At 35.8% G+C, this 21423-nt stretch overlaps 6 protein-coding genes across 12 annotated transcripts; 3 read left to right on the top strand and 3 right to left on the bottom strand.

The window, feature by feature from the left end:
- The first annotated feature begins 551 nt into the window (after positions 1–551).
- On the top strand, positions 552–4928 carry LOC106623351 (uncharacterized). 3 transcript variants are annotated; one of them, XM_014242825.3, is made up of 3 exons: positions 552–934; positions 1380–1581; positions 3843–4928. In XM_014242825.3, exons 2-3 carry the CDS (start codon positions 1394–1396, stop codon positions 4792–4794), a joined length of 1140 nt encoding a protein of 379 aa, XP_014098300.2. In that variant the 5' UTR covers positions 552–934; positions 1380–1393; the 3' UTR covers positions 4795–4928. The 3 variants fall into 3 exon arrangements, with proteins under 3 accessions (XP_014098300.2, XP_014098298.2, XP_036233562.2); XM_014242823.3 differs by having other exon boundaries at positions 552–938; XM_036377669.2 differs by having other exon boundaries at positions 552–1138.
- Positions 4916–8001, bottom strand: LOC106623350 (phenoloxidase-activating factor 2). Of its 2 annotated transcripts, none has more exons than XM_014242821.3 (2): positions 7891–8001; positions 4916–6248 (listed from the first exon to the last, which is right to left on the bottom strand). In XM_014242821.3, the coding sequence occupies exon 2, from the start codon at positions 6244–6246 to the stop codon at positions 4972–4974; it is 1275 nt and encodes a 424-aa protein (XP_014098296.2). In that variant the 5' UTR covers positions 6247–6248; positions 7891–8001; the 3' UTR covers positions 4916–4971. The 2 variants fall into 2 exon arrangements, with proteins under 2 accessions (XP_014098296.2, XP_014098297.2); XM_014242822.3 differs by lacking the exon at positions 7891–8001 and adding an exon at positions 7693–7851.
- Positions 8002–10126: 2125 nt separating this feature from the next.
- Polr2G (DNA-directed RNA polymerase II subunit Rpb7) lies at positions 10127–11213 on the top strand. Of its 2 annotated transcripts, none has more exons than XM_014242817.3 (5): positions 10127–10289; positions 10351–10620; positions 10682–10732; positions 10792–10929; positions 10990–11213. In XM_014242817.3, the coding sequence occupies exons 1-5, from the start codon at positions 10278–10280 to the stop codon at positions 11038–11040; spliced, it is 522 nt and encodes a 173-aa protein (XP_014098292.1). In that variant the 5' UTR covers positions 10127–10277; the 3' UTR covers positions 11041–11213. The 2 variants fall into 2 exon arrangements, with proteins under 2 accessions (XP_014098292.1, XP_036233616.1); XM_036377723.2 differs by having other exon boundaries at positions 10976–11213.
- Positions 11214–11629: 416 nt separating this feature from the next.
- Positions 11630–14512, bottom strand: LOC106620313 (small G protein signaling modulator 3 homolog). The gene is made up of 4 exons (XM_036377550.2): positions 14292–14512; positions 13671–14196; positions 12994–13598; positions 11630–12935 (listed from the first exon to the last, which is right to left on the bottom strand). The coding sequence occupies exons 1-4, from the start codon at positions 14346–14348 to the stop codon at positions 11718–11720; spliced, it is 2406 nt and encodes an 801-aa protein (XP_036233443.2). The 5' UTR covers positions 14349–14512; the 3' UTR covers positions 11630–11717.
- Positions 14513–14951: 439 nt separating this feature from the next.
- On the top strand, positions 14952–19815 carry SIDL (SIDL trafficking protein particle complex subunit 10). The gene is made up of 7 exons (XM_036377515.2): positions 14952–15112; positions 15171–15394; positions 15458–15729; positions 15802–17572; positions 17641–18315; positions 18384–18729; positions 19167–19815. The coding sequence occupies exons 1-7, from the start codon at positions 15088–15090 to the stop codon at positions 19394–19396; spliced, it is 3543 nt and encodes a 1180-aa protein (XP_036233408.2). The 5' UTR covers positions 14952–15087; the 3' UTR covers positions 19397–19815.
- LOC106620315 (thialysine N-epsilon-acetyltransferase) lies at positions 19425–21423 on the bottom strand. 3 transcript variants are annotated; one of them, XM_014238774.3, is made up of 5 exons: positions 21319–21423; positions 21180–21264; positions 21013–21064; positions 20834–20921; positions 19425–20210 (listed from the first exon to the last, which is right to left on the bottom strand). In XM_014238774.3, exons 2-5 carry the CDS (start codon positions 21252–21254, stop codon positions 19904–19906), a joined length of 522 nt encoding a protein of 173 aa, XP_014094249.2. In that variant the 5' UTR covers positions 21255–21264; positions 21319–21423; the 3' UTR covers positions 19425–19903. The 3 variants fall into 3 exon arrangements, with proteins under 3 accessions (XP_014094249.2, XP_014094250.2, XP_069967878.1); XM_014238775.3 differs by having other exon boundaries at positions 21180–21272; positions 21319–21407; XM_070111777.1 differs by having other exon boundaries at positions 21013–21101; positions 21180–21360.

The following is a 21423-nucleotide window of genomic DNA, read 5'->3' as shown; positions in this document are numbered from 1 at the left end:
TTACAACCCAGTCGCATGTCTACTAGCCTGATTGCAGTATCGCCTGAGCAACAGTGCACAAATATTTGCATTACATCACACATGACTGCTGGGCAAGATCTCAAGACGAGTGGCCTGGTGTATTATAAAACTTTTTGATTATGAATTCGTTGAATATTTTAAAACATAATATGTATACTTTATTTTTTATTTACAAACGATGTCTTACTAGGGCCAACAAAGTAAATAGGCTATAAATACAACAAATAAATATGTATATTATATCATCTAATTCATATTTTAATCACCGTGTCTGTGCAAACATTTTTATCAGCACTGTAATGTTGCCTCAAATATACATATGAATTGATGTGAAGTAGCTGATGTATGCTGAGAGCGTGTAACACTGAGTCGTCTGCTTATAAATAGTTGCAACGCGAGACAAATGTTTATGTGAGCTGCCAAAAGCTTACACGCATGCTCAGAGAGTGCTAGAGACAAAAACAAGTAACAACAAGTATAAAGTACATAAGTATATTTAGCTTTCGAGATAAGTTCGAGTAGTTTCACCAGTGAACATACAATAACTTAGTATGTGTTGTATGTTCTCTGGTTTCACAGTTAAAACAACGTGAATTGGAGCAGAGAACTCAAGTTGCATTAAGCGCATTCAATCGGAAAGCATATTCAATGCTCTAACAAAGAAAATGTTGATTTAATAATATTGTATAATTTACAATAAAAGTTGTTTTCATTTTGGCATATGAGTTTGACAGTTCATTACATGAAAAAATAAAAATTTTCTATACTAAAAGAGCAAAGCTAAGAAGAGTTCAATGAACAATTTTGATGACTTTAAATAGGCTTTTAACATAACGTGTTTGCTGAGTTTTCTGTGGCTGTGATTATACGAAAAAGCACCATCGATTTGAAGACTCTGTAAGATCTGGCTAATGTGCGTAAGTGTGTATGAATATTTTGTTGGCCAACAGCTGAGTGCCATCACACTTTCTCCAAGAGAATTCGTGCAGCTGACTCGAATGCAGTTGCGTCGCTATGTGCCAATTGAATTTGTTTAGCGCTTTTATCGAAATTTTGTACCTACAACTCCAGGCTTGTTCATGACAATACGTTTACCGGCAGGTGACTTGTAAACAAGGTGACTTGTTTACATACAACAGTGTTGTTTTTATATACATACATACATATATGTATATCTTTTTGTGTATTATCAATTAACATGTTCGCATGGCCAATGGCATAATTCGACATTTGAGCAACGATAGTAGTGTCTCAGTGCCCTTACTAGCTTCTAAGCACTCAACAATTAACTACATGCTTTTCGAGTGATTATGAATCAGTTTTCATGTGAACATTTCAAATCATTTTGATTTTTATAGCCAAAGTGGAAGCAATGATTGGTGCTAGCGTGAATAAATTTAGTGAATCTGTCAGTGGTGCTAAAACAGCTGAAAGTAGTGACTCAGAATATACCGAAGCACAGGCATATCTGGATCATTTGCTGCAGAATGGGGCACTCGAAGGAGATAGTGGCGCGCCAATGGAAATGCCAGCGTGGTACGATGAAGCTCTGTTCAGAAAGTAAGTAGATACGAATATGTAAACATACATACATACATATGTATGTAAATATGTTATACATGTAATTTTATGTGGGAATACATACATACATACAAAAACATTCAAATTTAATCATGTAATTATGCTGTTTTGAAAATTCCTATGTCTGAACATTTCATTGTGGTAGTTTTAAGCCAATAAATGATGAGTGATGTGTTTTTGAATTTATATCTTTATATAGACACATATGTGTATATACTGATGATTTCACTGTAACATTTTTCGCGCTTGACTTCATTTTTGAACAATCGGATTTTTCTGATATTTTTTAAATAATTCGTTTCGCCTTTTAAATGAAGTTAAAAATATATTTCGTGCTTTGGTGGCTCATTTTAATTACAAGACATCGCTCAAGCGCACAAAAAATAATTCTTCTTTTATTTTTTTTTCTGTAAAAAATTAAATATTTTATTCTATTATATTTTTTATTATTTCGAAGATACATATTTACAAAAGATTTTGTGAAATTTTCAAAAGAAAATAAACAAAACTCGGTCATTACGATGTCATTTCCGACAGTCCCTCGGAAAAAAGGTGCTTCCGCGTTGACAGCAGAACTTCTGACAGGAAAATCAAATGTAAAAAAAAAAAAGACGTGTTAGAACTAAGACCATTAACTAGGTATTGGATGGAGAAAAAAATAAATAAAGTGAAAATTGTATTTTTGGCAGACGTTTTTACAAAAACATGCAAATCTTGGTGAAAATTTCTCGACGTTTTTTTGTTTTTAATAATTGTAATTGAATTCAAGACCTTGTAAAGTTATCTTGAAGACCTGTGTAACATTTCATTAAGATCGGTTGAGTAGTTCGTGAGAAATCTTGACAATCGACTTTGAAACACAGTTTCGAGAAAAAAGAGTTTGAAGTTTTAAGGGACTATATAGCTGACATCGAGCGTGCAACTTTTCAAAGCTGTACCTTCAAAACTGTTACTGGGCTCAACTTGGGAATTTAGGACAATATTCTAGAGATATTATAGAATTAAATAAGTCAATAATTTTTTTTGTTTGTTTTTTTGTTTTTTGAAGACGTGAAACCCATGTAACCCCTTAAAACGCTTTACCGAGCGGCATGTTTGTAAAGTATCAGCTTTTCAGGAACAAAATAATATGCATACATATTTAGATATATTTATTAGTATACTTACAAATATAAGTATTAATAGTTGTTTGAAATTTTTCATAAAGTTAACTGTAACATGTTTTATTTGACTTTTGTTATATATGCGCCGATAAATACATAAGTAAAAAGCTTAGAAGTTTTGTTGCAATTTAGATAATAATTCATTTATGTTCGTTAATAACATTAAATGAAAATGACACGCAAATACTTATTCAATTGAGATCGAGTGTGTGCGAGTAAAAATTGCAATGCATTGGTCATCTAGTGATGTGGACCCCGAAATTAAATCCCGAAATTGATTTTGAAAATAATTTCCTAAAATTTAGAAGTTTACACAAGGCAATATAAGCAAATTTGAACCGGACTGACAAAAAACTACATATTCATCCATTTTAATACAAATCTTTATTAACGCCTTTCAATTTTATATACACTTGTTTTAAACTTCAGCTGTAACGTCGTTTTTGCAAAAGATTCAGGTCTTTTGGTATTAGTCTAGCATTAACACGCCTCATAACCAAAACATTAACCGAAATGTGTTGAGTCGTTCCAAAAGAGGTGTGGGGATGCTCTGCTATCTTTCTGATGCCAACATGACGGTTTTCAAGCACTGTTTCTTTAACTTTTTCGATGTTACTGTCATTAAGAGTTTCGGATGGACGACTCGTATTTCAAGCGTACTCGTTGCTCAGTTCATTTTCGCATAGTAAAAACCGCTAGACAAAGTTTTCGCTTCGCAAGCAGACAGCTGCCAAACACACACTAAATGACACAATCTAGGAAAAAAATGTATCCTTTCAGTTTGCGCGCGCAGTTTAAATGAACTAATCCGTATCAAATTGGATCGGCTGGTCTACATATATTTTATTTAAATATGTATTTCAATCTTCTAAAAAATTTTGGAGAAAAACCTAACAGCATATGCCGACTTAAAGTCTTACCGCATCGCTTTAACCATCTTAAACAAGGCGTTTTCATATGCCGTTCTACTTTTGAGAAGTAAAACAATTTTAAGCTGACAAATCAATATTAAGATTATATGATAAATTAATAATAATATACACTACTCATTCAACAGCGTTGTTCTTTCTTATACAGGGGTCAATCTTTTATGAAAAAATATCGTTTCCTCATCACCGCTGGCATGTTTTACGGTCTGGTGGCAGTTCTCGCAATACCGTCCATACTGCGCGTGCTCATGTGTACACGTCAATCGTCCACCTGTTTAACGGCTTTTCGACGCTATATGCGCACAATTTTGCACACGAATGCATGGTATGAACATCCAGTGTCAGCAAACTCAAAATTTTGGACTGGTTTACGCGCTGTACGCAAAGCGCATTCCAAGTCGAGTCGCGCGTGCAGTAAACTTGGCGCCGGACAAATTACGCAAAAGGATCTGGCATTAACACAGTTCGGTTTTATCGGTTATGCCACTTTAGGCGCACAACGCGTACAACTATACGATGAGGAGTATCTGGAAAGTACGACACATATGTGGCGTGTACTCGGTTATCTGCTTGGCATTAAGGATGAATATAACCTGTGTGGTTGTAATTGGGCGGAGACGAAGCGCCGTCTCGATATTGTGATGCGACGTGTATATCAACCGGCTTTAGAAAATACTAGTGAAGATTTTGAGAAAATGACAAAGGCGTTGGTGGAAGGATTGTGGCCATTTAACACAACATTGTCTACAGGATCAGTATTATATTTCACCAGGCGACTGACTTATGTAAAAGGGTATGAATACTATAGCTTTGACCATCTTCCTGGCGAGACCATTGATCCGAAGCAGAAACTCTATTACTACGATTTGGGCTGGTATGATCGTTTACTCGTCGCATATGGTCTCTTCATAGTGACTTACTTACACAAGTATAGCATTGTTCGTTGTTATCTCAATTTCCGTGTCTGGCTTAATGAACTGATATTCTACTACTTGCCATACGTAGCGATCTGGAAGTATGGTTTAAAAAACGCATACGTTCGTATTTTTACAAAGGATGGGCGAGACAATGAGTTCGAGTTTCATTTGAAAGCCGACTAAATAAGTATTTAGCGTTTTGTAACAAAAATGTGTATTGATTTTCATTATATAATAAATAGTTTTTAATTGTTTTTTACTTCTTAAATAATAATCGTGCAACGTAAATATAAAACAAGTCGCATTATTTTAGAAAATTCTTTAATCTCAGATATCTCAGTTTTATTTGAAAGTTCATGTTTAAAGTACAGAATATGATGTTGTACCATAGCCCAAAGAGAGCATTTGCTGGTCAATCCAGTCTCGCGCCGTCGACACGCTAGCGTAAACAGCGGGCACATCATCATTACAGCCAATACCCCAAGACACAATACCATCCTGTTCGTAACGATTCTCCGCTGACAAACCAATCGGACACACAAGCGGAGCACCACCATCACCTTGACATGTGTCAATACCGCGCTCACCGCCAGCACAAATGAACGAGCGATTCAAAACGAATTTCGGCCCCAAACGTGTACCGCGAAGACGTGTTTGGCAACTGCCGAAATCTACAATGGGTAGTGGTACCCGTTTCATTATAGCGCTAAAACGTCCAGCTTCACCGAAGACATCTTTACCCCAGCCATTGGCGAAACATTGGACGTTGGCTAGTGGCGCGGCGTTTTGGCCGGGTAAACATACCACATTAATGTGATCGGCCAATACAACTGCTTGAGTAAGTACAACCAATGCAAAATTATTGGCAACATTGCGATAATTATAATTAGGATGTGTAATGATCCGTTGCACGTTGCGTTCCTGATAGGGCAGACGTTCTTTGATTGTTTGTGAGTCCCACTCACCAGCACGTACGAGAATGCCTGATTCCTTTCGACCAACTACACAATGTACTGCCGTGAGTACAACTTGAGGATGTATGAGTGAACCACTGCAGAAGTAACTGTAATTATTGGCATGCAGCAAGGCCACCGTCCAAGGAAATTCACCAAAACCAGCCTCATTGTCGACAGCTCCAGTAATATTGAAGTCAATACCACCCACGTTGCGTATGCCACATCCTTTAGACCGATTAGGACGTTCTTCCTGCGGTTTCGGTGTGAGACTACCGCGATGCTGATTTTGACTGCCGCAACATACATCCAGGAAGTGTTCACACACAGGATCGTCGGCGCCGAAGCGCAAGTCGATCAAACCGAAACCATCAAATTCGCCATCTTCAACTGGTGTAGTTTCACTGCCCGTGGTTGGATCACACATGTGATAAGGTACGCAGTTACATGGTGCCTTGCCACTTATCGAATTGAATTCTATTTGCGGTTGTGAACCATCAACTGGTTCGGGCGTAACAACCCGGCCGAAACCTGTGCCGGTGCTTTGTACAGGTATAGCGGGATTTTGTGAAAAAATATCCTTTATAGTCTTATCCAAGTCAGCATTTGGTTGTTGCGGACTGGCGTAGCTGTGCAACAACACGCTTGCAATTATGCTCAATACAAATGGCAACCGTAACATATCTGCGAATGAAATCACAAAAGTGGGGAAAGTATGATTTCAGAAAAGTGCAGAAACAGAGTTTATGAAATGTTTATACAGTAATAGTTCTATTGAGAAACGAACGTTCTATCGCAAGCAAATATGGGTAGACATACAAATTTAATTGTTGCTGGATTAACAAGAAATTATATGCATTATTCGATTTACTATCACTATCTGAATTATATTTCAATATCCAAGACTCCTAAAAGACTTCCATCTAAATTAAATAAAAATGTAACGAAATAGCAGCGTGACGAGCTTAATCGATAGTTTTTCAGTTTTTGAGATATCGAATTGACATTTAACACACCCCCATTTCTCCCCAAGAAGCTGTTCATTTGTTAGAACCGGCAATATCGCTCAACTACAGCATACAGCTGCCATACAAACTGACCGATTAAACACTAGTGCTGTATGGAAAACTTTTTTAATTAACAAGATTTCTTCCAGAAATTTTACTTAGTTTATTGTCCAAGTCAATGAAACAATCTCTGTACAAATTGTTTAGATCAGACCACTATGGCATATAGCTGTCATACAAACTGACCGATTAAAATCAAGCTAAAGTTCTTTTTATATACTTTTATGTTATAAAAAATGCACCGGTGAAGGGTATTATAACCACGATTTATATTAATGTTAGAGTATCGTTATATATAATTATTATACATTCTGAAATATACATGTGTATATAAATATTTTAATTTAGGCATGCTCTTTAACTTTAGGTATTTTTTCTACTTTTCAACTAACCAATCAGATAAAGAATATTGTGTTCTAATCAATAGACACTTTTTAAATAATTACTTTCAGCCCTCTGTGAGGGTTATCAGTAAAAACAAATTCCTCACATTTTTAATGTATGAATAAATGTATACAAATAAATATATAATTTAATATATTTTTAACACGAAAAGAACGAAAATGAGTAAATGTTTAAATATTGGTTTCAAATTAACCTTAATTGATAAAAAAATCAACCGACAGAGAGATATCTCGTTATGCCAAAATAATTGTTTAACAAGCAAGTTGATTTAATTGGTAGCAAAAAACCGTAAAAAACCCCCAATTTCGCTGACGCATTTGTGAACCTGAAGATGATCTTAATGATGCTTTAACACACTCATTTTGCATTCATGTTAATTGCACCGAACATATTAGCGCCAAAAACTTGGATATTTTGATGAGAGCAAATGTAGTATCGAAAGTATCTACAATGAAGTCGGTTTCTCGCATTAAATTTTAATTGCAAAAGCGTGTATGTACATAAGCATGTGTGTATCTTCATTGTGTGCGTGTGAACAAGTGATTTGACAAACGATGTCATTGGATTAGTGGGTTATTCCCATATAACTGTAAATAGTTTATTTGCAATAACAATAACGAGCGAAAAAAAAAAATTATTTAATATATTTAACTCACGAAATTGATAAGGAAGCTCAAAATATTCACATTTTCGTCAAGGTCGAGCTTTAATAACCATTTAATACAAATATTGTGCGTTTTTATGTTTCAAAAAATTTCATCACTTTTTTTTAACAAATGCGGCATATGACTTATTGCTATAACAATAACTGTGGTGTTTTTTTCACTTTAATTGTTATAGAAATTACTGCATACCTGTATTAGTAAATACTAAATTTATATATTAATAACAAATCCTTTTATTAACAGTCGCTGGGCACACTCAACGTTTCAGTGGCTAAAATCAAACTGATTTCAATACTTTGCGTACATTTAGGAAGTTTAAAAATCAACAGCTCATCTATCTATCTATATACATACATGCATACATACGTGTACATATACATATACATATGTATGAAAACATGTTTACAAAAATCTCAGTCGCAGGCTACTTGCAATTCGCTCTAATGAGTAAAGTTTAAAACGTGTTTCTTGAACTTGAATATGTACACATTTGAAAGGGTGATATGTGTATAACTGTTAATCGGTTTTTATGTGCTTATTGACGTGCAGTTTTAAAGTTTTACAACGATTGTAGCTCATTAGTTTACGAGCACCCTGTATTTGTTGATTAAAATCAATTTCTCACACTGTGTTACTATTAAGAAAATACGCATTTTCGCTTTAGAAGCTTACATCGATTTTTGATATTTCCTCTACCATGAATTAAACCTACATTGCTCTTGCCGGATAGGCTCAATTCTCCTTACCGTACTCAATTTACATAATCTACTATAGTGTTGAAATAGCTTTGCGATATCAGTTCTATCACCTCATACACGCAACTAGTAAAGGTTAGAGAAGGGGAGTTCGGGGTTTACCCGGTGTTCTGCAACAACGTTTTGCAAATTTTTTTTCCAACAACCCACTACAACCACGGGAAGCCACGATTTTCTCTCCATGTTGCTGTATACAACTAAGCTTTAGGCGGTCTTTTACCATTTTCATTGCCTTGAATATGCTATTCTATTCCTTCCTACTTTCGTCACAAAGATAAAAATATTTTCAAAGAAAATGTATGAACTTCTCAAAAAAACTTAATATCTCGAGAATGTTCGTTCTCCCAAACGTCTTCAGTTGATGACAGCAAGAGTGGTTGCCCTCGTGTGGTTCGAACCAATTCAGTCATACAAACTATTCGCGAACGCATTCGCAAAAATCGCTTTAAAAAACAGAAAATTGTATCAAGGACAATGGATATATCGACCGGATCGATGTCAAGACTTATTTGAGACGATCTCCGCATGAAAGTCTTTCGTCGGCCAAATGGTCATCATTTCACAGTGCGCTTGAAGCAAATTAGGCTCAACAGATACAAGCGACTTCTTCAGTAGCACGAACTCAACGGCTATTAAATTATTCTTTGTCCAGATGTAGAATATGTAGAAGGAAAAGTTTGGTGGGGAGTCTCCTGTAAAAGCGTGTGTAATCTTCAATTCTTTATAAAAAAGCTTAAAACTGGGACAAAAACAGTGGTTTGAAAGCAATTTTCCTGGGTTCATAGTTTCTGATGACAAGCCTTCCGGAAGTTCAGATTTCCAATTCCATTGAATTACAGTTGGTGACTAAAGTTGAACAACATAGCCTGTCGAATACCACACACAAAATTGAGTCTCAAAAAATTGTTGGTTCGAGCAATGTCGTCAATACCTTGTGTGAAAGCAATACTATATATAACTATTTCGAATAAAATTTTGTACATCGCTCATTTAATATATTATATGTATTATTAAATAAAATTAACTTAATCAAAATCTATATTTAAGTTTAATTTTTATAGCGGTCTGAACTTATAACAGAACTTACGGCAGAACTAAGTATTTTAATATATCTGAAAATAGTTTGCATTGGTTTTTTAAATTGTTGCACAGTGTAAATAAATTATGAGTACGTGCCGGTTTAGCTCTTAATCTGTCAGTTCCAGTTCAGGCTCCGATAACTACTTTCTTGATTTAATTTCAAAATATTTTTTTTGTTATTGCTTTTTCTCATTGATTCAAGTTTCTACCGTATATTCATATGCACGTATGTAGGTATATTTATACATGCACACAAGTAAAAAGTCATGGGTCCACAGCAATTTTATTTGTGATGAAAAAAGAACAATTCCTTTATTTTTTATTGTTATTTTTCTCGTAAACATTTTAAATTATAAATATTAATTTTTATCTCAAGAAAACGATAAGTTTATTCATCAGAGATTTCACCATATGCACATCCAGTGGACGCTTTAGAATATCTTAAAGCCGAGCTAAGCTGTTATTCCCTCTGCCACACTTATTATAACGTAATTTACTAAGGCAGTACTAAAATTTATTTATTAGATAAATTCGTTTCCGCTGTTAATGAAATGCAACTCTGTTAGCAAGCGTACTTCAACTGTCACTTTTGACATTACACTGCAGTGAATTTCATGCCTCCGCTATTTACCATTTTCTGCTGAAATAAACAATTTTTCGGCTTATTAGCTCATTAGCAAAATATAGTGAATAAACTGAAGTACTGATCATAAATACAAAAGTAGCAGCTCATATATTAAAATGTTTTACCATGTAAGTAAACTGAATTATTTTATTATTGGTGTTATTTAAATGTTTTCTTTTAATTTTCTAGATCTCACTTGAACATGAAATTCTCTTACACCCGCGTTATTTTGGGCCACAGTTGCTGGAGACTGTAAAGCAGAAACTTTACACCGAAGTTGAAGGTACATGCACAGGAAAGTATGGTTTCGTGATAGCGGTGACAACAATCGACCAAATTGGCTCTGGTGTTATACAGCCGGGTCAGGGATTTGTGGTGTATCCTGTAAAATACAAAGCAATCGTTTTTCGGCCATTCAAAGGAGAAGTATTGGATGCCGTTGTGAAACAAATAAACAAAGTAATTTCATTTAAACGAAAATTGTGGGCAATATTAAATAATGTATTATGGTTTTATGCAGGTTGGCATGTTCGCAGAAATTGGACCACTCTCTTGCTTTATATCACATCATGTAAGTGTTAAATAAATAGTAGTTGAGTAGTGGAAAATGTATCCGCTTTTCTATTGCAGTCCATCCCAGCTGATATGCAGTTCTGCCCAAACGGCAATCCGCCGTGCTACAAATCAAAAGATGAAGATGTGGTAATTTCGGGTGAAGACAAAATACGTCTAAAGATTGTTGGTACACGTGTGGATGCGACCGGCATTGTAAGTACCAATTGAATAATGATAATGTTAAAATAAGTTGTAATAGTATTTCATTTCCAGTTCGCGATCGGTACACTTATGGACGATTACTTAGGCTTAGTATGCAGTTAATTTCTTCGTTTATTTCTATAGTAGTCGGAATATTCTTATTTTACGAATCTGTTTAACTGTGTCCATAATTATTATAGTAAGCAAATGCTTATGCATTTGTATGTACGAAATACATGTAAAATTAATTGAATTTAAAGAGAAAATAGCCGTTTAAATAGATATTTATATTTTAATATTGCGATTTTTTTTTGTAATATACAACATACATACCATATACATATAATAAGTTAAATATGAATTTCAAAAAAAATTAAATTAAATTATAAATATATCTGCAATTTAAAAAATTGGCATCTTAAAGAAGTAAACTTGATTGATACACATAGTATTTAAAGGAATTATATAACATACATATAGATATTTCAATATTATAATTATATACTATAAATGTACTGTTATTTTAATTTGACTAAAAAATGTTTGTAACAATTTTCGAGAGTCACTTTACTGATAAGAAGCGTTATTGAAAGCATACATAATTATGAATTATGCTATTTTAAGTACATCGATATTTAAAAGGGAATACGCATATTCAAATACTTTCTCGCAACTTTATAACTTAACAAAAACTTACTATTACGTTAATTAATTAAAGTTTGCTCACTACATTTTACTAAAAGAAATTAAACTCATATACAAATGCATTAGATGCCATTACGGCTTTGTTGTTATAAGACTCACAAATCCCACGAGAATAAATGGTGCTTTACTAGCATGTCGCGGACGCCATCTTTAAGTGGTTGTGACTCTTTGCCTCTTTTCGGCGGTAGTTCCCAGTCTGGATTCAAATTGAAAGCGAATTGTGAAAGTATCCGAAGCTCACATTTGATTTGCACCCAGCCCGGCGAATCAATATAACTCCAGGGATAATACCACTTTTGTACAACTTCCTGACATGAACACAACACTTCCAGCCACAAATGCAGCACCTGTTCATTCAGTCCAAGGCATATAAGTGAGCGTAATTTGACATCCATTTGCGCATGCGCTTCATCGTGTGATTGATTAACTGCCTGTACGCAGCGAAATAAAAGCTCTTCCGGAGTCAATACTTTACCATCTTCATCCAAGCGATACGTCTTACATAGCACTAAGCGACTGTAAACCGACTCGAAATCTTTTTCAACTTCACGAGTTGCTGCTTCTTCGATGAAGAGCCATGGATGTATTGGACCACCCAGAAACGATGGTCTTTTCATGCCATGTTCGAGGAAAGCTTTAATCGATGGCGCCAATGTACCACGCACCAAATCTGTCACAGTTTCAGAAATCGCATCGTCGCCAGCCGAAGTGTATAGTTTACTTCGCTCGTCTAGCAACTCGACGAATTTGGCTGGGAACCAGCCGCGGAGGCCATTCAATTCTCCCACCCAACAGTGTTCATCCTTTTGACTAATTATCGTGATGATGTCATTTTTACGGAAGCCCAGCTCATCATCATCATGACGTTCAAAATCATGTAACGCCTTGGCCCTTCTTTTCCGTCGACGCGCCACATTAATGAAATTTTCATGATCCTTCGCATGCGAATCAGTACTATAATTCGCTGTCAATTGTATGAGTGCTGACAATTTCGGTTCAATGGTAATGAAGTGGCGCGCTACCTTCAAAATTGCCTCACGTAAGTCTACCAGAATTTCTGTCTGTCGTATATTCTTATTTTTCAGTTCTACAGAGTCTGGCTCGCCACGAAATAGCAGAGTTTCTAATATAGATTTGCTTTTTCGCACCTGTCGCCGAGCTAAATGTTGCTTGGGTAGATTCGGGACTGCCTCAGGATTACCCACAAGTCCACCTTGGTCTGCCATAAGGTAGGCAAGATGTCGTCGGCGATGCGTGTCAATGACAGTTTGACTTAAAGAGCCACCCACCTCAAGGGCTTGATGAAAAAGTATCTACAAGTACGTTAACATTTTAAAACTTTCAGATTATTCTCAAACTGTGCAAACATACCTGCACGTCATCAACTTCGCCAGGTATATCAGATAATGAGTTGAATATTTGAGCGGAGTTCTCAAGATTTTGTAAACCCGTTTCTTTCAACTTCAGCATACCCAATGTGAGTTGAAAGAGAACAATGCTTCCATCATAAAAAAACCAATCCCAAATGCGCACCAATATCTTCATATGCACTACATTCGCGAATAGTGTCAGAAACCAATGTAAAGTTATTAGCGATAACTCGATGTCATGTTTCTTCAGTGTTTCATCAACTGATGTTAGATAATTAGCAATCAGCGTTTGCATCACACGTTGATCGGCTTGTATGCCCAATAACGTTGAGGAATAGTACGAAGCAGGTAACAAATCTTCCACTATGGTCGCCATCATCCAGAAAGCATTTTCTTCCTCCATGAAAAGCAGCAAGCAAGCGGCTATGACACCAGTACCTTGACAATAGCCAATATCTGGAAAAAGCCAAGCAATGCCGCGTAGTATTCGGCGCAGACGTGGTATTCCTGTGCCATGTGGGTTGCTGAAGCACGCATTTGTTGGTAATATACGCAAGAGATCTTTCTCAATTTGTTTTGAGGTCATAAGTTGATCGTTTCCTGAGGCTAATCAAAGAATGCGTTAAACAAATATTACTAAAAAAAAATACAAATAATTTCATTGCTGCATTTTTTCACCTTTAACAATATCGTGATAACTTGTTTCGCTTTTCTGCCTTTTAGCCAATGCGCCAGATAAGCGCATCCACATTTGCGCTCGTAATGAGTGTGGTATACCTTCACGCACCATACTTCGTAATTTTTCAGTACGCGGGAGCATAACATCAACATTTTCCCAAGTTAATTCAGTAGCCTCTTTGTTGTGTGAAAATTCTAGGTGCGCAATCCACTGTAAACGTTGTTGGGCATCTTCCACGAATGGTTGGGAAAGCAATTTGTTAGAACTTTGTTCTGGACCATCTTCCTCTTCCACACGGAAACCAAATTCGTCAAAACGATAATCTGGTTGATCGTTTGGACCAGTAGGCTCTGCCTCGGGTTGGCCCAGCTTTGCAAGTATCTCTTGCGGCCACATTGATGGCGTTAGAGCAGAGAATGGACCACCGGGACTTGGTCGTAAGCCATCTACCACACACAGTTCTTCCATCATCGGTGGCAGTTCATCTAAGTTGTCATCTTCCGAACAGTTGGTCTGCAACTTTTTCTAATCACGATTCATTTTAATTTTCAAAAAGATAAAGATGTAGATATGATAAGCAAAGTTGAATATGTGAGGGGAAGGAGCTGCAAATTGCTTACAATATGTTCCTCGCGTCCAACATAACCATCGTGGCCTCGACCAAAAAAACTTTCCATAGTTTTTTATTAATGCCTGGCGATGGCGCTATTATTTTACGAATTAGATTTTTCCTTCGCTTTTATCAATTATTGACGAATATTTTGCACAAACTAATGATTTCACTTTTCTCGATAATAATAGGACAGAGTTTTTGACACTTGTGGGTGCCTTGTTGACATGGGTTAATTGGTTAACAGTGTTGGAAAATAATCATTTAAATAATAATAACATAATAGGAAAATAACAGTAATTCTTTTTGGGGACTTTAAAATTTTCTCACTTATATCAATAGTAAGGATTAGTATAATCGTTAAATGCTTAATTATGTCTAAACATATTTGTATTTTGAATAACAAATGTTCAAAACTACTGTTTTGATTTTTTATCAAAAATATAAGCCATTCAGATTTATATAAATACTATAGGTTTTCGGGCAAAAAACTTTTTAAATTATTGAAAAGTGTTTACTAATTTTAGTCTTCGTTAATAAATTTAATTTCGTCGTGACATATAAATTTAATAAACAAGAACGGATTATGCCATCAATAACCCATCGTTTTCTAAATGTGTAATAAATGCAAAAGCCTGGTATTTTATACCACCCGCTCTCTGTTTATTTATTTATCTATTGTCAAACACAGCTGATAGAAAGGGGAGAAAGTTTTGTCTGCGTTTACAAATAAATTTGGATGGGTAGACATAACTTTTTAATTAATAAATTTTGTACTCGATAATAAAATAAAAGTGTGCATAAATATGAATGTTAAACCAATAATAACGTGTAAGTTTGTAAATGTAATAACATTTGTTATCCTAAGAATTTATATTTCTTATTAAAGATTCGGGAGCTGGGCCATTATTTCGTTCATTGGAAGCGCAAATTCTTAATGCTATACCATTAGATACTTGCGAATGGAGACGTACATTTCATCGTCCCACCAAACAAGTGCGTTTAGAAGCACAAACGCAGCCTTTCAACGTAAACGTATTGGAAAAGTATAAAAAAGGAGAATGGAGTATATTGGAGCACCCAATTTTACACATATTCGTTACTGAATGCAATGTATTGAAACCAATTAGTTTTGCACTTTCGCCCTTATATAAAATCCATTTTATTTTTGTATAGGATTTGGACACCTATAAGGCAAACGCACATGAAGAAATAAAAAATTGGTTAAAGCAGTTGACAGCATTTGGTATTTCTGATTGGATGATATTATTAGTGGAGACCTTGGATGTGCGTAAGGCAAAAAACTTATTACCACGTACTACAGTTTTGGATAAAATACGACAAGATTTTGCTACGAAGAATGATGATCGTTGCATCTCTGTTCTAAACCCTGCGAAATTCGAACAAAAATCTGCTGAATCTTTTCGTTGTTTAGTTCAACGCATCAGGTTAGTGAATTTTTTTTTATAGATTAGAAGTTTTCTTAAAATTTTTGACTTCACACTTTTGTCTATCAACAGGTTTTTAATGCTCGCTAGTTACAATCGTAATATTGCTAAATATGAGGAACTCATACGAAGTAGGCGAGAAAAACGAAATCATGAAGGTTGGGACTTTCGGCAATATTTCTTTATGCAAGAAGATTTAGCACTTACATTTGAGAAACTTGAATTACACACCGAAGCTTTAATACAATATGATGAATTGGACGCGATGTTCTCCCAATTTATAACTAACTCTGGTTTTGGCGAAAAACAAAAATGTTTGGAATACTTCAAGCAACCATTATGTTCTTTTCATGGTATTTGTTTAAATCGGCGAGATAAATTTGAAATACGCAAAAAAATTAAAGATAACCCCGTATCCATATTGGAATTTCGAAATTACCTTTTCGAAAGACAAGCGCATCTTTTGCAACAAAATAATGAAACACCTGAAATCGCTAGAAGACTGTTAAATTTCTTATTTTCTACATTACGTGAAATAGAACTTGTCAAATTAGATACTCCGGAGGGTGCTCTATCATGTTGGGAATTCGTATGTGCTTTGGAAGTTCTGCAAACTTGTGAGCAAGCAATGGAACCGACTGAAGTTGTTTGTTTTCAACATTGCGCACCAATCTGGAATCTGGCAAAGGATAAATTATACGAACTGGGAAAATTGTGCGGTCTACTGCCAGGCTTTACGCCTACTTCCCAACAGTTGCACATCGTTGTACAGTTATCAGCGGGTATTGGCGACTCGCCGTTAGAGCAGTCGCAGTTCTTGAATCCCACACCGCAGATTTCAGAACAAAAACGCGACCGCTCCCCTAATCGTCGGCCTAAGAAATCAGCAACAGATCAGTTGAAAGAAGCTTTAGGATCTAATCAAGCATTTGAAAAACTCTATCTAGAATTGGCGGAATTGGCGATTAGCACGTACAAACACGTTTCACGAACTCGTTCGGCCCGACTTGTGGGTTTGGACTTGGGTAACTTTTATTGCGCACTCAATGAGCCACACAAGGCGGTTGGTTTCTTTACTGATTTGTTGCGCGAATTAAAGGCTGAAAATTGGTACACATTAAGTTCGCAAACATTGTTGGAACTAGCTAACTGCTACCGCAAAATGGGCGACTCGTTGGCTTATACGAAAACATGTAGTTCAATTTCTTGTTGCCAAGAACTGGAAATGCTCGTACGTTCATTTTATTTCGATGAGTTTCTCAAATCGGTGAAGACAATGACTACTTCTTTATCTGCACAACCTTCAATGGAGAATGCCAATTACTGCGTGCTGGAAGATCATTTTCGCATTTGTGATATTAATGTACTGAATGCTGAACCCATAATACAGGATGACATAGTTTTAGTGCAGTTAAAACTGGAGAGCTTGTATCCGCGTGAAGTAGTGGCTGAAAGCATACAATTGTCCTACGAGATGCATGTCGCACCACTAACTGGTGAGGTCACAGCGCCACCTTCCATGGTGTTGGTTAGCGGTACAAAAGACGGAAGACTTACTAAAGCACCAACAGCATCGCCACTCAAGGAATCGCGTCTGAAAATGACACTACGTTTAGACTACAAACAAGATAATACTCTGGATTGCGCGTCGGTAGCATGTGAGCTGCTCAAAGTCAAACAACCGGTGCGTCGTACGAGTAGCACCAAACGCAAGCTATCACCCAGTGTCCAGTCGGATTTTACGAATTTCGTAGCAACTGAAAACATCGCTATACAACCTGGCACTAATATAATTGAACTGAAATCGAAAGCGACACGCGTAGGCACTTGGGATTTCAAGCAGGTATGTTAATTATTATATCTATTGGCGAATATCGTATCGTAGAAGTAATGTCTTTATGTTGATTTTAGATGCGCATCTCTATATCTCAATTGGAATTCTTCTCCGAGCACTTGCCCTTCAGAGTACCACCATTTGTAATCACTACTAAACCGGCTGCTGCGGTGCTCAACTTCAAGAACTTAATTGCAGGCATTGAGCAGCCGATTCGCCTAACGGTTTCAGGTGGCAGCTTCATTTTTCCAGCTGATGCCAAAATAACATTGAAATGCTCAAAAAATCTGCGCATACGCATGGCGCGTACAAAGGAAAACAGCCAGCCACTTACTGACAAGGGCGCTGTTCTTCAGGAAAACAGCACGGACACAATACCTAATACTACTGTGCAAGATGATTCTACATTTAACAGTATTCTGCAAGTGTCTTTACCCAATTTCAAGTCTTTTGAGGAACGTGAAATCCCATTAGAAGTGCTAACCGATTTGCCTGGTCGCAAAATATCTAAACATTTGGAGCATTACGTTACACTGACCTGCCCTTGGTCACGCAATGAGCTGCAGATTGCGATTGATTTTCAACCAGCGCTTGAGGCTCAATGTCGCCTACATACGTGTGGAACGCAAAAGTTTTTGCATGTCGTTATGAAGGGTCTAGAAGCGAATTTATACCTAACCGAAGCTAAGGTGAAGTGTGATGTGGCGGGCGTGCGTTTAATCGATCTGAATCCACCAACGCAGTCACGTGTTGTATGCGTCTTACTTATGTACATGTCTTGTTTATGTAATTAAAAATTAATACCTTCTTCTTCTTGTAGCAAATCTACAAAGGTCTGACGGTTTCTTATCTATATGAAATTCAAGTGGAGCCTCTAAAAGCAGAGGTAGAGCTACCTGCAGTCATCAAGGTGCATTTTTTAACAAAATACTCAACGGTCGAAAATCCCCAATTGTTACGCAACTACGGCTGCGCTTTCGATTTAGTGGATTATACAACACTTTTTAAAGTGCAAACACAACTTGAGCCGAACGAACTGTGTCGTTTACGTTCAGTGTGTAATTTAAATTTGAAAATTACCAAGGTGCATGAAAACCCCTACGTGGATCTTATGTACGAGGTGCTGAGTGATCAGAATTTATGGGCCGTTTGTGGGCGTTCCGCAGGTTGGTCATATTTGATATGTATTGGTTATATTTGCAGTATACTTTTTTAATGGCAGAAGTAAAGGAAATTGTTCAGTCAAAAATATAATCTGTGTTAAAAAAAAAAATGATAATCGCTTGAGAAAATCATCATAAGAAAGCCCATTTTGTGGTATCCATTTGCACTTGCATGAATCCGATTGCACCGATGTGTGCGTAGCATAAGTCATCGAATCCTTTACTTTGCCGTTGTATGTATATATGTATATATATGGTATGTGTGTACATTAATTTCTTTTATATTAATGTTTAGTAACAATTTTTCTTTATTTTAATTTAACTTTTACGAAAAGTATGCGGTAAGTAACTAATCGTTTAGTTTTATATTTAAAATACCCCATGTCAAATTTATACACGCTCTTATAAAATATAACGTGCTTTTATTTGTACCGTTACAGGCGTCGTTTCGATGAAAGATGTGAATAGTCATTCGATTTCCTTGGATGTGATGCCATTAAGCACGGGTTTTCTACCAATGCCAAATATACGTTTGTCCTGTTATACAGCTGGTGGCAAAAGCAAAACTGACACACATTCCAAGGTGACACCATTTCCACAAGGGCAAGTATACAATAGCACCAAAAGTATGCAGATACACGTTATAGCCAGCAGCAATGGTGAACAATAGAGTTAAATGGAAAAAGAAAACAAAACAATGAATATTTACAAATTACTATAATTTTATTCAAAGGCAATCTGTGAAAGTATTATTGTTGCAATATTTTGGAAAAAAATAGTGTTCGTATTCATAAAAAAAAGAGTTTGTTTAGTAAAACATAATTGCTAGAAAATGCTAATTTTTAGCTAAACTAAGTGATGTACTGAAATTGCATACTCTTACTGTAATTTAGAAAGTTCGCCCAGACACTTATATAATTTGATAGTATGTTGCTAAAACAGTTAAAAAGTCTGATTGTATTCACAAGTAAAGGGTAGCAACATTGGACTTATAGGTGACATTCCTTTTGGTGCTTTCTATATTTCAGTAAAGTGCTGCTTTTACAATTTAATATTATATTATTACTAATAAATACATTTTCGAAGAAACTAACGTTTTTCCCAACTTTTAGTTAAATAAATTTATAATTAGGAAACAGTGCGCATAAAAGTTGAATATTATTTTATTGTAAGAGCGCTATAATCCATTGGCCAATTTCTCGATTTTTTCACCATGCAACCGATAAAAATGCCATTCCTCACTCTCGGTCAAATCCACAGCACCCATTCTATTGTAGAATTTTCGCGCTGGATTCCAGCCAAGCACATGAAAATCCAAACGTTGACAGCCATATTCCTTCGCTTTTGCTGCAACAGAACTGAACAAATAAGCGCCGGCACCCATCTTACGATATGTGGGTCGTACATAAATATCTTCAAGAAAATATGATTTCCCTTGCCATGTTGAGTAGGAGTAGAAACAAATACTATAACCTATGGTCACGCTGTTAAGGCAGCATAAGAAAGAAAAATTAGAAAAAAATAAATAATTAAATCTGTGTTAAGAATATATTTCCAATTGAATTGGTATTGCTGTGAGTAAATTTTATTTGAGAATTGTTGAAATGTATGCAGAACTTATCAGTAAACAAACAGTGGTACATAAATGGAGAAAAATATGCTGAAATGTACAGACATACGAATATATACATATATTGGTGCATGTGTGCGTGAATTGCTTTTAAAATTGATACATTTTGTTTTAGCTTATCGGTGTCTAATGGCAAATATTTAAGGTGGACTATGTCATCGGGTATTTGTGCATGTCAACCTTTTTGATGGGTGCTTATGTGTAAACAATAAAAGCATGCACATACATAAATATTTCGGTGTCTACATATGTATATTCTTCGTGCAGGTGATTTATTTGAGTTGAGAACACAGTGGTTTTGGTACGGAAAAACTATTGGCTTATAGAAAATTGATATAATAACTATATATCATTAATAAAGGAATTAATGAGTTGTGCGTATTTTCTTTAAGACTACCGAAGCTACTAACACAAGTTTGCATATACATATATATTATTATAAAAAATTCCAGTAAGTCTTGTCTACAAATTACTTACGGTGTGGCTTGTTCTGCGCTTTGAAGCTCGAGCACATATATATGACAAAATTCTTGGCCACCATCGAGTCCGGCATCGCGTATTAAATCTAAAAAAGGAATATTTTACAGCATTTGTAAATGTGTATGTATGTATGCATATAGTCAGGCTTAAATGCATATAAGTAAAATACATTATACCTTTCTCTGTTAGTTTCGGACCATCGCTCATGTTTTCGAAATCAGCCAATTCCTAAAGGAAGAAGAGATGCATCACTAACTTGCCAAACCTACATGCAATTTAATATGAGCAACAAATCCGATTTACTTTCAAAAATATGTCATCGTATTATTCTATACCACCGCACCTGTATCATTTCACGTACAGCGCCGATATCATCAATTTTTGCACGTCTAAAGGTGAATATTGGTTTGGTCGCCATCGTTCTCTCTCTAAATTACTGTTTTTATTTAAGATTAAAAATAATGCACTTCTTTGCTTATTACCTCGAGGTTTCCTAAAGATTTGCTTATCAGAAAAGTTTAGTTAGACTGACATGTTATCATTGGGCCGGTAATTAAGTCCACTTCAGAGTTGCCATGTCAAAAGTT

This window comes from Bactrocera oleae, chromosome 2, assembly GCF_042242935.1.
Source record: "Bactrocera oleae isolate idBacOlea1 chromosome 2, idBacOlea1, whole genome shotgun sequence".
NCBI lineage: Eukaryota > Metazoa > Arthropoda > Insecta > Diptera > Tephritidae > Bactrocera > Bactrocera oleae.
Note: the sequence above shows the minus strand (reverse complement) of the source record. Positions and strands in the feature narration are given on the sequence as shown.